Source organism: Muntiacus reevesi, chromosome 3 (assembly GCF_963930625.1).
Source record: "Muntiacus reevesi chromosome 3, mMunRee1.1, whole genome shotgun sequence".
Taxonomy (NCBI): domain Eukaryota; kingdom Metazoa; phylum Chordata; class Mammalia; order Artiodactyla; family Cervidae; genus Muntiacus; species Muntiacus reevesi.
This window is the reverse complement of record NC_089251.1, coordinates 11,080,604-11,095,260: the sequence shown is the minus strand read 5'-3', so window position 1 is coordinate 11,095,260 and position 14,657 is coordinate 11,080,604. Positions and strand designations below refer to the sequence as shown.

General features: G+C 58.9%; 1 protein-coding gene across 4 annotated transcripts in view; it reads left to right on the top strand.

Annotated features, from left to right (window-relative positions):
* The window catches only part of NEK6 (NIMA related kinase 6), an 84,844-nt gene that overhangs the window by 29,576 nt on the left and 40,611 nt on the right, over positions 1-14,657 (top strand). For 3 of the 4 annotated variants that reach the window (XM_065928473.1, XM_065928477.1, XM_065928476.1), the window contains exon 2: positions 13,642-13,760. In XM_065928473.1, coding sequence (XP_065784545.1) covers positions 13,642-13,760 — 119 coding nt within the window. Of the gene's footprint in view, positions 1-2,926; positions 3,084-13,641; positions 13,761-14,657 lie in introns of those variants that run through there. The other variant, XM_065928475.1, reaches the window with a different exon arrangement.

Below are 14,657 nucleotides of genomic sequence, written 5' to 3'. Positions count from 1 at the left end.
GCACTCTGTGTGTGGATGCCCCGTGTGCACATTCCACCTCCACGGTGGTGTGTCTGAGAGCCAGGAGGCCTCTGAGCCGTCTCCCCATATGGCTGTGACTTGTTGCGAGGGAGTGTGACTTGTGGGGAGGGCAGTGTGCAGGGCCTGGGGGGCTGACAAAGCCTTCCAAGGCCAGAGAGAGAGAGTCCCTTAGCAATCCCAGACCCAGAAGGTCTGGTTTTCCTCCCAGACCTGAGCCTGGGATTAGATAGAGGCTCCCGGAGCTCAGATACAGTCCGTGCCAGTGAGTCGCAAATCCTCTGTCAGCCTCATAAAAATTGTTGACCCATGAAGAGCCCTCCAAAGACTGCAGAGCCTGACCCACCCGTGTTGAAGGTGGGGAGACTGAGGCCGGGAGATAGGCCATGACTTTCCCAAGGCCATGTGGCTCTTTGAGATTTCCAAACGAGTCCTGATCCACCACGCCACACCCCGAGGCTCAGAGCAGGATTCACCCTCGAGGAGTTAAAAATGGCCACATAACTTCCCAGACCAACTCAGGGACCGCAGGGGTCCTGGGAGTGGAAATGCAACACAGGCAGGTCCAGGGCCTCACCAGAGATTATGTGCTGGCCCAGAACTCCTCCGGGGGTGGCAGGACTAGAGGGAGAAGACACTGTCGCCCATAGACTGAGCCACACTGAGCCGCACGGAGGTCATGCTGGAGGCTCAAGGTGACCCGGGAGGCTCTGAGAGTCTGGGGGCCACTGGGACTCTGCCCCTCAGCACAGCTCCACCCCCTCTTCCGAGTCCCAGGTGGACAGGTGGGGGGTGACGCAGTGCATGTGTGCCCACAGGCATGGAAACTCATCAGAGCCAAGGTAGACTTCTGGAAGGTTCTGGCTACTCCGGTCAGGAGGAAGAGAAAGACTCCCACAATCTGTGTTTCCCCTAGGCGCTAGCATGTCCTAGATGAGCATCCTGGAGGAAATTTGTCTCCAGCAGACAGGACGCCAGAAGCAGGAGAGAAACAATGGTTTGGCAGAAAGTGCCCAACCCGAGGGCCTGACCGGCCTGACTGGAGCCTCTACTGTGGGTGCAGGCAGATGCCTCCCAGCTCGCTGGGTCATGAAGGACAGTCCTCGAAGGGGTGCCCCGTGCACTGGGGCTCCGTCCACCCCCAGACCTGTGGACAGCTGGCCAAGGGCCCAGCCGCAGCCACCCAGGGGGCCGACACCTGGCATATGCCCGACAGTTGGGCCCGGCTGGTGGGGAAGGTGCGCTGGCAGGTGGCCGAGCCCCGGTGCCAGGATCCGGCTCCCTCTGTCCTCCGGGGCCTCAGCTGCCATATGCCCGTGTCAGTCCCAGCGGTGGAGCTGCAGATGGGGCACGGGGGTTGGCTGGCCCAGGGTGGAGCTGGCTCTCATTCTGGAGAAGGAGGCAGGTGTCGGCCATGGGAGCTCTTTTCGGAGATGGAGGGCTGGAGCGGGCCTGGAGGCGTCCCTGCCTTCTCTCATGTGCCCGCAGGTCCGCTGGCCGCCAGGCCTTTGATCCCACTGTGTTCTCCGCCAGACTCGCCTCCCCTCTGGTGCTGACCTTGCTCATCTTTCCAGGCCCCCCACAACCCTGGACTCCACCTCACATAAGGAGCTGGCCGTGACCTTGACTGGGTCACAGAGTGAGGGTCTATCTGGCCTTTTCTTGGGGGCTCTCTTACTGCTCTTTTCTGGCTTGTGGTTATCTGTCCACGGGTTGCTGGGTGCTCTCCTACGATCCCATAAGAGCAAGGGGGTTTCCATCTGTCTGCTCTTGGGGTTACCAGTGGTCAGCACTGGCCCTGGGCAGAGACAGCAGCTAGAAGGACGTGTGGAAGGAAGGGAAGGCGGGAACTCTGAGCTCTCGGTTTCTGGATGCACCCAGCCTGGTTTGGGGGAGCATGGGGCCAGAAAGTAAGGATGTAATGACATTGACTCCATGACTGGGGCTCTGTTGTGTGTCGGGCCCGGGGCTAAGCACTTCTGAGTCCCGTAATGTAGCCCCCCAGAGTCTGGGGCGCTGGGTACTCTTTGTGCATCCCCGTTTTACCCGTGAGGGCCTCGGAGCCCTCTAAGCTGGGGTGCGGCCAGAGCCAGGACTTGAACTCCGTGCTGCTGCCTACCAAGGCTCTCATCTCTTAGGCAACAAATCTTTTTGGCTCAGCTCACAAAAGAGAGATTAGGAAGGGTTCAGCTTTTAATTTGTTTGGCTGCGCCAGGTCTTAGTTATGACACACGGGTCTAGTTCCCTGACCATGGATCCACCCAGACCCATGCACGGAGTCTTAACCACTGGGCCACCAGGGAAGCTCCTAGAAAGGGTTATGCTTTTAAAGAGACAGTAAGAATATTGATGGCTCTTCATATTTGCTGGGCCCCAGGGGGAGTGGGTGAGGATGCAGCCCCGGGGCTGAGGGCAGGACCCCTCATCCCTCCGAGGCTGGTGTAATCTCCGTGTCGGCGGTCCGGTTTCTGGGCTCTGGGTTGGGAGTGAGGGGGTGGTGGAGCCTGCAGGCCAGATTCTGCTGCCTGACCGTGTGGGTGTGTGGAGTGGGTTTAGGAGAGCGGGTCCTGGCCAGGCGCTGCCACTGCTGTGCCCGTGGCCCCGGGCCAGTCTCTTGCCCTCTGGTCTCAATTTCCTGGAGAGTAAAATGGGGGAGCAGGACCGAGCGATCCCAGAGTGGACTCTGGTCGCATCCCAAGCCCGCCCCCCAGCTTCGGGTACACACAGGTGCTCTCTCTTAAGACTGGTGGCTGCTGCCATCAGATTCCAGTCCCTGGTGAGCAGCAGGCTCCCTGGTGGCTGACAAGTTCCTTTCACCACGGAGGTGGCAGCCGGAGCTATTTTTGGAGCAGCTCGTGGTGGGGGAGTTTCCTTTTGGCAGTGGCTGGGGACGGGAGTCTTGGGCAGGGGAAGTCCCGTGCGGAGACCGGGCTGGTCCCTCTTCCTCCACCAGCCCTGGCACAGAGAGGCCACCCAGATCCCCAGAGGTCCCGGGACTGTGTGAGCATCTGCCTTTCAACTTGAGCCGAGACCTTCCCGGAGCTCTGCAGAAGCCACTTTGCAAGGTACTGGCCTTTGCCCTCCCTCCCACTGTCGGGATCCCCTCACCCTCTCCAGCCACCTGGGGCTGCTCTCTTTGCCCTTGAGGGTGTGCCTAGCGAGTGATAGGGAGACAGGACCTAGAGACCTCTGGGGTCTAGACCTTGGCTGCCTCTCTGCCCCTGCCGCCCCCTTGACAACATGCCTGGTGGGGGCTGCCAGTGGGCCAGGGTCATCAGCCTGGCATGGCCTCTGTCACTGCTCAGGTTGGAGGGGTTCACACTGGGTGATCCCGGACTTTCCAGAACTCCCAAGGTTACGAGGGAAGTGGAAAAAGTACTGATAATTCTTCTCTCCCCAGTGTGGGTTTTGGCTTCCTGGGCCCTTCCTGATGCCTGAGCAGTGAGGGCTCCATGGAAGTTTCTCCTGCTGGGAATAGCCATTCTTTCAAACCTTAAAATGAGAGCAGGAGAGAAAATTAGGGGAGGCCAGGGGTTGAAGAACTTCCCCCGTAGAGAGGCCACCTGTGGGATTGCGGATGTCCTCCTGGGGCTCAGGGCGGGCTTTTTACAAGCACTGAGCCTGCGTCTCCCCGAGGGCAGCTCTGCTGGGTTTCCCCCTCAGCTGTTGGTTGGCAGGGCCGTATCTGTGGCCTGAGACAGGACACAGGGCTAGAGGAACTTCTGCTCTCCCAGGCTTCTTCCTCCTGGCCCCCGGTGTTTATGTACTAGATCACCACCCTCTGTGGCCTGCTGGGGCCACAAGGAGAGTGATTTGGTCTCTGCCCTTGAAGAAATTCTCCATTTGAGGGAGAGGAAAATGTGGGAACAGGCAGTGATGGCATAGAGACCAGGCCAGTGGAGACTGGGAGTCACTCACTCACTGTCTGAGGGAGTCCAGGAAGGCTGCCTGGAGGAGGTACCCTAGTTTATGCCCAGAAGGAGGATCCAGATTTGCCAGGAGGCAGTTCATTCCAGGCCAGGGGAAGCGGAACCTACCAAGGCCTTGAGGAGAGACCAAATTCGTTTCCCTGGTGGACTGGGGTCCTTGGGATGGTGGGCCCGCCCAAGGGTCCTGAGGCTCCTTGCAGAGTGAGACCACCAGCTTCCCCCAGCTCCATGGTCTCCAAGGATGGCACTGGGAAAATGAGATTAAAACCCAGACTTCAGAGAGTCGGAGCTGGGTTCTGACACAGGTGCACTCCGTTTACCAGCATCACTGGCTTGGCAGGTCACTTGGCTTTTCCACGCCTCTGTTTCCTCATCTGTAAGAGGGTGGTGCAGACTCGTGGGGGAGCGTGCCAGGGTGCTGCGGTCACTCCCCGGTGCAGAGCATGGGCTGGGCAGATCTTCCTTCACCAGGTCCTGGCGCCAAAGGCCCTCCCGGGGAAGAAACCAAATGCCCATTGCTCTGAGAGATGCTGAAGGTTCCTACATTTTCTTTTGCTCACAGAACTGGGTTTTATTACCCACGGAGGAGAAAGTAAAAGGTGATCCGGAGCCTCCTTGATTTTAAAAAGGCTCAGGAAATCCCCGCAGTGCAGGCGTGGTATGTTTTCAATTGCCTGGTGACCTCTGCCTGATCTGAGACCTCGGGGAATCTGAGCGTGGAGGCAGGTGTTTCTTGCTTGGGGCATCAGGAGGATGCGAGGAGCCCCATCTCCACTGACTGATCAGAATTTTACTCAGCCAGCTCCCACTGGACACCCGTTCTGTGCCTGGCCCTGGGCAAGGCCCTGACAGTTTAGAGATGACTTCTGAACTCAGTCCCTGCCTTGAAAGGCCGGCAGAGGAGGAGGGCAGAGTGACAGAGGGAGCAGTTTGTACCCAAACAACCAGACTTCAGGGGAGAAGCCTGTGTGAACGCCGTCAGATGGGGAGGGGGGCCTGGTATACCTGACTGCCCCTGGGTACCCACCCCACGGGGTCCAGCTGTGTCCACTTCATGGATGCGGGAGGGGGTGGAGCTTTCCTAGGGTCCCACGAGAAGTCTGAACCTGATTAGGGCCCGGAACCCGGTCCTGATGCAGGAGACGGACTTTGCCTCATGGGTGGTCCTACGTTCCGGGCAGAGGCTGAAGTGTGGAAGGACCTGGAAGGTTCAGGGTGCTGTGTGGTTGGGATGAGAAGGTCCTTAACGTGCAGGGGCCTGGGGCAGGGTAGGCTTGCAGGACAGCAGGCCGGCGCCAGCTGGACAGAGTTTGGGATGCCTCGCTCAGGCGTGTGGGCCTCTTTCTGGGGAGTTTTTTTTTGGGGGGGTGCGGAGCGGTAGGTTGGGATTTGTATCATGTTGAGGGGGGGAACCTCCCTTGATGGGAGGTTGGGTCATCAGGCAGAGCCAACTCCAGGGACCCCACTGAGAAGGGCCCAGGCCAGCAGAGGGCAGGGTCTGTGGGTGAGTGCAGACTTGTTTGGGCAAAGAACCGGCAGCCTAGATGAAGCCCCAGTGTGGGTTGTCAGGGAGGGCGAGGCGTCCGTGGGCTGCGCCTGCATTCCTGCTGGCTTCCTGGGCAGACAGGAGACCCCATCGCCGACATGGGGACCCAGGGAAGGGCAGGTGAGTCCTCAGTGCCTGGGACTTTGGGTGGTTGGGGTCTGGAGCTCTGGCAGAGAGGCCCCGGGCTGGAGAGAAATGGGGGTGGCTGGTGGGTGAGGAGATGGCAAGCTACAGGAGAAGGATGGGATAGGGGTGCCGGAAGGGAGGTGAGCTGAGTGGGCAGAAAGACCCCCTTGCTGGGTGGGCACTGCGTTGTCCCCTCAGCCGCTGGCCTCCAGGGTCTGCAGGCCCACCCTGTGGGGGAACCCTGCTACCCTGAGGAGGGGGCTCAGGGACCTCTCTGCACAGGCTGCACCGCCCTTCCAGGGGCCGCAAGTGGTCCCAGGTCTCAGAGAAGCCAGCCTCCTACTGGTCGTGGAGCCATGGAATCTGAGTAGTGAGTGTGACTTTGGGGGTGGGATGAGGGGACCCAGGACCAGTCGGGAAGCCAGACACCATCTGTGGTTCTTTCCCTGCAGCTCCCCGGCCCCTGTAACTCTGGCCTGAGATTGAGCTGCTTCCTGTCAAGTGATGAATGGGCAACGTCTCCTTATCTCAACCCCAGAAGGGAAGGGGGGCCAGGATGGGGGAAGCAGCAGCCAGAACCACACTCCTGGGCCGGAATTCATTCATTCCCTCCCTCCCTGTCAGAGGAAGTATGGACCAGAGGAGGCAGGCACACTTGGTTTCAAATGTCAATTCTGCCCACTGCCTACTGTGTGGCCGTGGGCCTGTCACTTAACCAGCCTGAACTTTCGTTTCCTCCTCTGCACTATGTGGATTGTAGCAGCCCCCGCACAAAGTGGCTGTGGGGTGGAACCAGGCGTGCACAGCCCTTGGCACGTCCCTGGCGCACACAGTGAGGGCTCCACCAGCGTGGGCTGTCGTTAGGACTGGTCCGTGTCAGGGGGCGATCCTTACTGCCCAGGCCCCATGCGAGGATGCCAGGTCATCAGTGGTATCTCTTTCCCTCGTCGGTCACAGCCTCCCTGGTCTGAGGAGCAAATGGCAGACTACACCCAAGCATCCCTCTCCTTAGGGTCGTGCCCCACTTTAGTAAGAGCCCTGCTGAAGGCCCGGGCGGGAGGAACTTGTCAGGGGGCTTTGCAAAGGCACCCCAGTTCTCAGAAACACTGAGGAGGGTGTTTGCTTTGGCAAGTCACGTTTTCCCTTGGAGCCTTGGTTTCCTCATCTGCAAAATGGACTTGATGGCACCACTTGGGTTTCCTGGAAGATGTCAAATTACTCAGCCTGGGGCGGCATTGCTGTGGGTGCCGGCTGATGCTGAAGCTGGTCTGGCCTTGACCTCCCCAGTGGCCAGCCTGTGAACCGCCTGTCTCCTGCTGGGCCTCAGACCTCCGTCTGTGTAGGGGTGTGTTGGGCCATGCCGGCCTGTGGCACCTCTCCTCCCCCTGCCACCCCAGCCGTGGGCACCTTTCCTAAGCTTCTGTGGCCAGGAGCTTGCTGGACCAGCAGAACTAGGCCCTTGTGCCCGTTCTGGTGTCGGGCCACTCGTTCTGTGTATGTAGGAGGCTGGGGAGTCACCAGGTTGGTTTCCTACTTTGGAAAAACAAATTGTGAAGCTTTTCACTCAGCTGGCAGGAATAGAGGGGCCTTCCCCAGAGAATGGGCAGAGGGTACGGCGTCCAGCTGAGACCGAGCCTCCGGGGTTGCCGGTGAGGTCCTTCTAAGGGTGTGGCAGCCTCTCAGCCTGGGAGCCACACAGGCCTTCACCAGCTTCACCCCCAAAGCTGGGGTAGTGACGACCCTGCCCCAGTGGACAGGCCGAGAATGTGGCTCTGCTTAAAGCCTGTGACCTGATCATATACGTACACACGTGCCCATGCACACACGCTTGCAGAGAAGGGCAAGTGGACACTCGCTGTTCCCACTTCAGGGTTGAGGAGCATGGTGCGGTGTAGACAGATACCTGCACCCCCACGACCCTCGCACACTCAGGCCTCCATTCCTGGCCCAAGCTGGGTCTGGCCTGAGCCTTCCTGGTGTCCTGGGTCATTTTTCCTGGGAGGATAAGGCCTCAGTGAGCCGCCATCCTCCACCAAGTGTGGTATTTGGCAGGAGGCAATGGAAGGTCGTGACTTTGCCCTAGAGGAAGTTCTAGAAATTAGGAGACAGCGCCAGGCGACAGTGGTGATCAGAAAGGCCTCTTGGGGAGCCTCGGAGCCCAGTGTGGGAGCCGATCCCTTCCAGGAAATGCCCAGACTAAACCCACGCACCCACCTCCTCAGGGTCACGCCCCACATTAGTAAGAGCCCTGCCAAAGGCCAGGGCCAGAGGAGCTTGTCAGGGGCTTTGCAGAAGCAGCTCCAGGTCTTGTAAACGCTGAGGAGGGTGTTTGCTGCAGAGTCACCCCAAAGAAGCCGTGCAGTGAAGAGCATGATCTGGGGTCCGGCAGCCCAGCCCTGTCCTACTGGCTCTGTGACCCTGGGCAAATCCCCGCCCCTCTCTGAGCCCCGGTTCCCGTGTCTGTCGCATGGAGTCAGGCCCTCCTCCCTTGTCCAGGGGTGGTTAGTGGAAACGACACTGGTAGCAGCTAAAGCCTCAGCGGACCCTCCTCTGTCCTGAGGAGTTTACATCTGTTAGCGCTTTTAATTCTCAGTGACCCTCAAAGGTAGATCTTAGCCCCATTTTCCAAATGAAGGAGTAAAGGCAACCAAGCCAGGGTTTGAACCCAAAGCAGGTCGGGCTCCCAAACAGGCCCTGGGCCTTCCTCACCGGGCTTGTCCATCCAGTCCCCATGCACTTGGGGGACAGACATGTGTGAACCCCGGGCTGGGGAGCCCTGGAAATGCAGGGCTCTCACTCCCTGCAGAAGAAAGGCCCTCTGTGAGGTGGCGCTCAGTGTGGCCTGCGGCTCCGGGTCTCACATTCCACAGATTTTTGGCCCCTGACTTGGGCTTGGCAGCCTGGGCCCCATTGTTCTGTGACTTGGCAGGAGCCATGAGACAGGCAGCTCCCGGAGATGCCCTGTGTGCAGACTCTACCCTGCTCTTCGCATCTCATCCCTCCACGTCCCTTTGCCTTGGTCTTTCTGCAGCTGAACCCCCTAACGAGGGGTTTCTGGCAGGAATTTCCAGGGGTGTGAAAAAAAGTGAAAGTCGCTCAGTCGTGTCCGACTCTGCGACCCCGTAGACTGTAGCCCACCAGGCTTCTCTGTCCATGGAATGTTCCAGGCGAGAACACTGGAGTGGGCCTCCATTCCCTTCTTCGGGGGATCTTCCCGACCCAGGGATTGAACCCCGCTCTCCTGCAATGCAGGTGGACTCTTTACCATCTGAGCCACCAGGGAAGCCCCGAGATAGAGCCAGACAGAATGTAAATCCACTGAAATCCAACACCCTAGAGAGCCTCAAGAGGCAAAGGCTGTCTTAAGCCTGGGTGGCACGTTGGAGTCAGAGTGGGGTTCAGAGCGTCCCTCTGTAGCTTATTCCCAACATGACATTTTGTGTTCCCTCTCTGAGCCTGAGACTCCGTCTGTAAAATCGGTCTTTCGACAGCCCAGGCTGAGTGGAAGAGATCTGGCCACTGGATGCCTCGGAGAGAACCTTCACTTCCTTCCTTCCTCCCCATCCCTCCCCCTCTGCCTCATCCTCTCTGTTGTGGTTCTCTGGCACTTGGGGGTGCTATGACTTGCAGACTCCTTTCCTGGAACAAAGGCCCTTCCTCGTCACAGGGACATGAGCTGCAGCCAGTTCTATTAGGTTCTGGGCAGAACCGCTCTTAGGAACAGGAAGTTACCCCAAGGGCTTGGCAGACCAGGCATGCAGATGGCAGTACCGCATCCACTTGGTGCCATTCCGAAGAGAGAGAGCTCTGGGGTCCCTGTGGGGGAATGACCCCTCATGGCCCACCGCCCCTGGGATCACCCCTGCCCACGCAGCACTGCCCCGTTCGTGAGCCCTGTTCGTGAATTGGGGGGCAGGGGTTGTTTCGTGGGTACTGCTGAAAAGGAAGATGATGTTCTGCTGGTAAGAGCCTTGGGGGTGCTCTTACCAGCACCAGGGGTTTGGGGCAAAGATGCTGTCACAGGTCTGCACCCTGGCTCCGCTACCTATGATCTGGGCAAATCTCATAACCTCCCCGGGCCTCAGCTTCCTTGTCTGTTAAGTGGAACAGTAACAGAATCTGTCTCGTGGAGGAGGTGTTAAGAGGCTAACAGAGGTGAAGGGTATGTGGGGCCCAGCATGATAAGGACACTCTTCAGTTCAGTTGCTCAGTCATGTCCAACTCTTTGTGACCCCATGGACTGCAGCACGCCAGGCTTCCCTGTCCATCACCAACTCCCTGAGTTTACTCAACATCATGTCCATCGCGTCAGAGATGCCATCGAACCACCTCATTTCTGGTGCCCCCCTCTCCTCCCGCCTTCAGTCTTTCCCAGCCTCAGGGTCTTTTTCAATGAGTCGGTTCTTTGCATCAGGTTGCTGAAATATTGGAGTTTCAGCTTCAGCATCAGTCCTTCCAGTGAATATTCAGGACTGATTTCCCTTAGGATGGACTAGTTGGATCTCCATACAGTCCAAGGGACTCTCCAGAGTCTTCTCCAATGCCACAGTTCAAAAGCATCAATTCTTCGGTGCTCAGCTTTCTTTATTTTTAATTTTTTTTAATTTATGTTTTTACCTGCACTGGGTCTTCGTTGCTGCACATGGGCTTTCTCTAGTTGTGGCAAGTGGGGGCTACTCTCTGGCTGTGGTGGGCAGGCTTCTCATTGCAGTGGCTTCTCGTTGTGGGAGCAGGGGCACAGGCTCAGGCTCAGTAGATGTGGCACGTGGGCTCAGTTGCCCCTCAGCATGTCGAATCTTCTCGGACCAGGGATCGAACACATGCCCCCTGCATTGGCAGGCGGATTCTTAACCACTGGACCAGTAGGGAATTCCTATTACTGTTATTTTTGATAAGACCAGGGCCCCTTACTGTTGGGGCCTGTGTGAGAAACGGGGTGAATTCCTGAGAGCCTGCAGACCACCTCTGGGTACAGATATTAGATGATCGCTACATGGGGACGTGGGAGATGACGTTGCCAGATACCTCCTAGCTCTCTGCCCAGTGTGACTTGCCCAAAGTCCCAACTGGGGAGTGACAGAGCCAAGCTATAAACCCAGGCCTCCTGGCCCCAGGAGGCTGGGTGAGGCGGGACGTGGAAACTAGAGATGGCTTCATTGTGGTTTCTAACCCACATCGTCTCTGAGCGCCAGTCACGCACGGACCTGGCCTGTGGGCCGCGCCTGGTGCCTTCTGAGATAAAGACAGAACCTTCTTGCTGAAGACAGTTCTCCTCCAGCCTACCCCCGGAGGTCTCCCTAAGGGCGGAGGACGGTGAACATGTCACCCCGAGGGGTCTAGGGGTGCAGCCCGAAGCAGCTGCAGAGCCTGCAGGAGTCTCCGGTTTTATCTTAAAATTCATGCGCATTTTACATTTCGTTCCCTCTGTATCCGGCTTATTGTTGCACACATTTCCCTCCTGAGTAACAGCACTGCCTGGGGAAGCCGCTCATGTTTATTGTTTATCCCGGGGCTTTTCGTACCCAGGTCCTCAGTGTGTCACCCGGGGCGAGGGGGTGGGGGTGTGTGCACTCCAGTGCAGAAGCCCAGGCACAGATGGTTGGGAGGTGCTGAGAGGCTGGGGGCCCATCTGGACTTGAGGAATCCTCCTCGGAGGCCCTTGTGGAGGAGGTAACCCAGAGGTCCAGGCAGAGGGTGGCCTGGGCTGTATCAGAGGCGGGGGGGATGGGGTGGCAGAGACTTCAGATGTACAGGCACACCCCGTAATACCCTCCAAGGGACTCACATCAAGAGATGAGCAGAGAGCGATATCGAGAGATCCATCTCTTTATCTACACACACACATTAGGATGAAGATCATAAAATGCCATGAAAATGAAAAATGAAAATGTCTGTCGCTCAGTCGTGTCCATCTCTTTGTGACCGTGTGGACTCTAGCCTGCCAGGCTTCTCTGTCCTTGGAATTCTCCAGGCAAGAATACTGGAGTGGGTTGCCATTCCCTCCTCCAGGGAAATCTTCCCGACCCAGGGATCAAGCCCAGGTCTACCTCATCGCAGGCAGAATCTTTACCGTCTGAGCCACCAGGGAAGCCCCAAAATGCCATGAGCGGGGGTCGCAGGCAGGAGAACATTGGGCCGGGCCATGCTGGGCCGGTGCTCTTGGCCCCGAGCCTTCCTGCTTGGCTGAGGCAGGCACCACCTGCGGACAGTGCCATGCCCCACGCGGCCTCACTTTCTGCCATCTACCTAGAGAGGGGTGCGAGGGAGGAGCTGGGCCTGCCCGGGGGACACAGGAAGGTCGGGCGCTGGACGCCAGTGTGCACATTCTAGGGAGGCTCTTGGAGGGCAGAGCCATGGAGGCCAAGGGTCCGGGTTAGCGGGTGATTCAGGGCTTGGTGGCGACCCTTTGACAGGTGTTATAGACATCTCGGAGCCTGGGAGGGCTGGCCTGTTGACTGCCAGAAAAAACTACAGTGGGGAGAAAGGAAGAGCAACGTGTGACCAGGTCTGCTGGGCTCTGACCATGCCAACTCCAGTTGTGAAGGGGGTGGGTTCGGTGTGGGTTCCTTCCCGCGGCCCACCACCCTCTTCACGTGGGGCACGTGTGCACTCAGGAGACATGTGCAGCCAGGCTTGCCGACCCTCTGGACCAGGAGAAGCCTGTCTGCTTGTGGTTTGGCTCGTGGGGATGGCCGGGGATGACCAAGTTACTCATAGGTGGTGAGAGGCAGAGTCTGTTCAGAGAGAACGATGGTGTCCAGGCTCGGGTTCTCCAGAAGTGGATGCTGAGACGAGGCCGTGTGGGCAAAACCATGAAGGGGTAGGGGAGCAGACAAGCAGGGGGTGTGATCTTGACCAGCTCACCCCGCTTGGGCATCTGCACCTCAGAGTTGTCCTGCCCAGGGGCTGGGGACTGGGGTGTACACTCATCCCCCAGGCCACTGCTTCCTGGGGATGGTGACTCTAGCACTTTATAGGGTGTAGACAGTGCTGCTCCAGTAGCCTGGCCAGTCCTTCCGGGTTCTCTTTGGGGTGGGTCAAGAGAGAGGTGCCCACGGGAATGCCAGGGGCACGCCAGGTGGAAGGAGCAGCAGCCTCATTGGGGGTGCTTGTCACTTGCCTGCTCTGCACCCCATCTTCCAGGTGTCCCGTGGGAGCCCGAGCCTGGCCCTCAAGACCGCTGTTTAGGTGCTGCAGAAATGCTGGTGCGTGAGTGGAGGGCTTTCCTCCTGAGGAGGAAAAGGGGCTGTACAGCCTCTTCTGTGTGCCTGGGCCTGGGTCCTGCCCAGGCCATGCCTGTCTGCTGGGAGTGATGCTGAGATGGCCTTCAGCTCAGGCCTGGGCACATGACAGGTGCTTCATCTGGGACCGCTACTGTGGTTACTATAGCAACCAGTGGCTGGCATCCTTGCCTGTCCTCTCTGGGGGGGGCCTCTGATGTGGCAGCGCAAGCCCTGGATGTTGAGGGGTCTGCTCCCGTGTGCCAAGGGCTCTGCCCCTGCCCGGAGGTTTGTACAGGACTGTGAGTGGGACCCTCGCCCTTCCCAGTGTCTGGTGCGCCAGGACCCAGCAAGGGCGGGGCGGGTGGTCCTTCTTGATCTGAGACTTGCAGTCTGACTCAGGGTCAGTCTCTCCTGGCCACTAGGCTGCCAACCTGGGATTGTTTGGGATGAGGACAGGGGGTCAGGCATGGGGGACAGTGATGTGGAAAGAACAGGCTGTGGAGTCTGGCCCACTTGGCGTCGAATGTGGCGCCTCTCTTGCCGGCTGGGAGGCCACCTTCGGGCTTTTCCCGGCACAGAGCCTGCTTCTACCTCTCTCCAGCGGGGCTAGTCCTAGGAGCCTGGTCAGGAGAGCGTAATGGATGGAGGTGTGTCACGTGAGCTGTCGAGCCCCAGTGCTGCCACTTCCGAGACACATCACCATGCCGACGGCTCGGCACCTCAGCCTGCACGTCTGTAAAAGGGGGCAAGTGAAAGTGCACAGGCCTGTGTGTAAGAAAGCCCTCATTTTCTGTTGCAGCCCGTGCCCTCGCGAGGCTGGCATGCAGGATGGCAGGACAGCCCAGCCACATGCCCCACGGAGGGAACCCGAACAACCTCTGCCACACCCTGGGGCCCGCACACCCTCCTGACCCACAGGTAAGCCCTTCTTCTTCATCTGCAGTGCGTTGGAGAGTCTCAGAGGATCACTGATCCCTGAGGCTGCTTCATCCCTGCCATAGGAGGAAGCCCCTCGGCAGCCCCCAGACACCTTGAAGGCTTCCTGTAATGGGGGCAGAGTCACCACCTGACCATTCGGCCCTCCACCTGTCAGCCACACTCACAGATGCCCTCTGGGCTGGGAGGCCAGGCGCTGGACCTGCCCCTGGGGTTTCCATGTGAATGGAAGGGCTTTATTTCAGAGGGATCAGTGCTGGTTAGAAGGACAGACGGAGAGGGAGTCCTGGAGGCCTGGGCAGAGTGAGGGGCGCAGGGGAGCAGGCAGGGTGCACCTGGGGTCAGAACGTGCTCCCTGACTCTGAGCCGGGCTCCTCCTTTCTGGTCTCAGCTGTGCTCTGGCCCTCCCTGTAGCCTCTTTGTCTGGAGGCAGCAGAGTTTCAGGGCCACTGGGTCCCTTCTACCTGTCCCACCCTCCCTCTGTGTCAAACCTTGGAGAGCCAGGCAATCTTTCGCAGCTTTTTAGGAAGTGGCTTCTGGGATTCTGGGCTGCTCGTACACCCCACACCTTTCACTTTGCACCTTTCCCTGTGGCTGGGGTGCCCTCCTCGACTCTTCCAGGCCTCAGCCCAAATGCCGCTGCCCCTGAGGAGCGTTCCCCTTCCCCCCCCCCGCTCTGTGCCGCGCCCAGACCTGTGCACAGGTGTTGGGTCAGGGCCACGATCGCATGCGCTGGGACACTGCCTCCCGGGTCTGCCTCCCTTCCTAAACAGAATCTGCTGGGTGGGGCTTCACCTGCCAAGTTCGTGAGCTACAGATGTGTGGCGTGCATCCACCCAGGACACGGTCGTGTGCTAACAGAGCCAGGTCTGCTTTTAG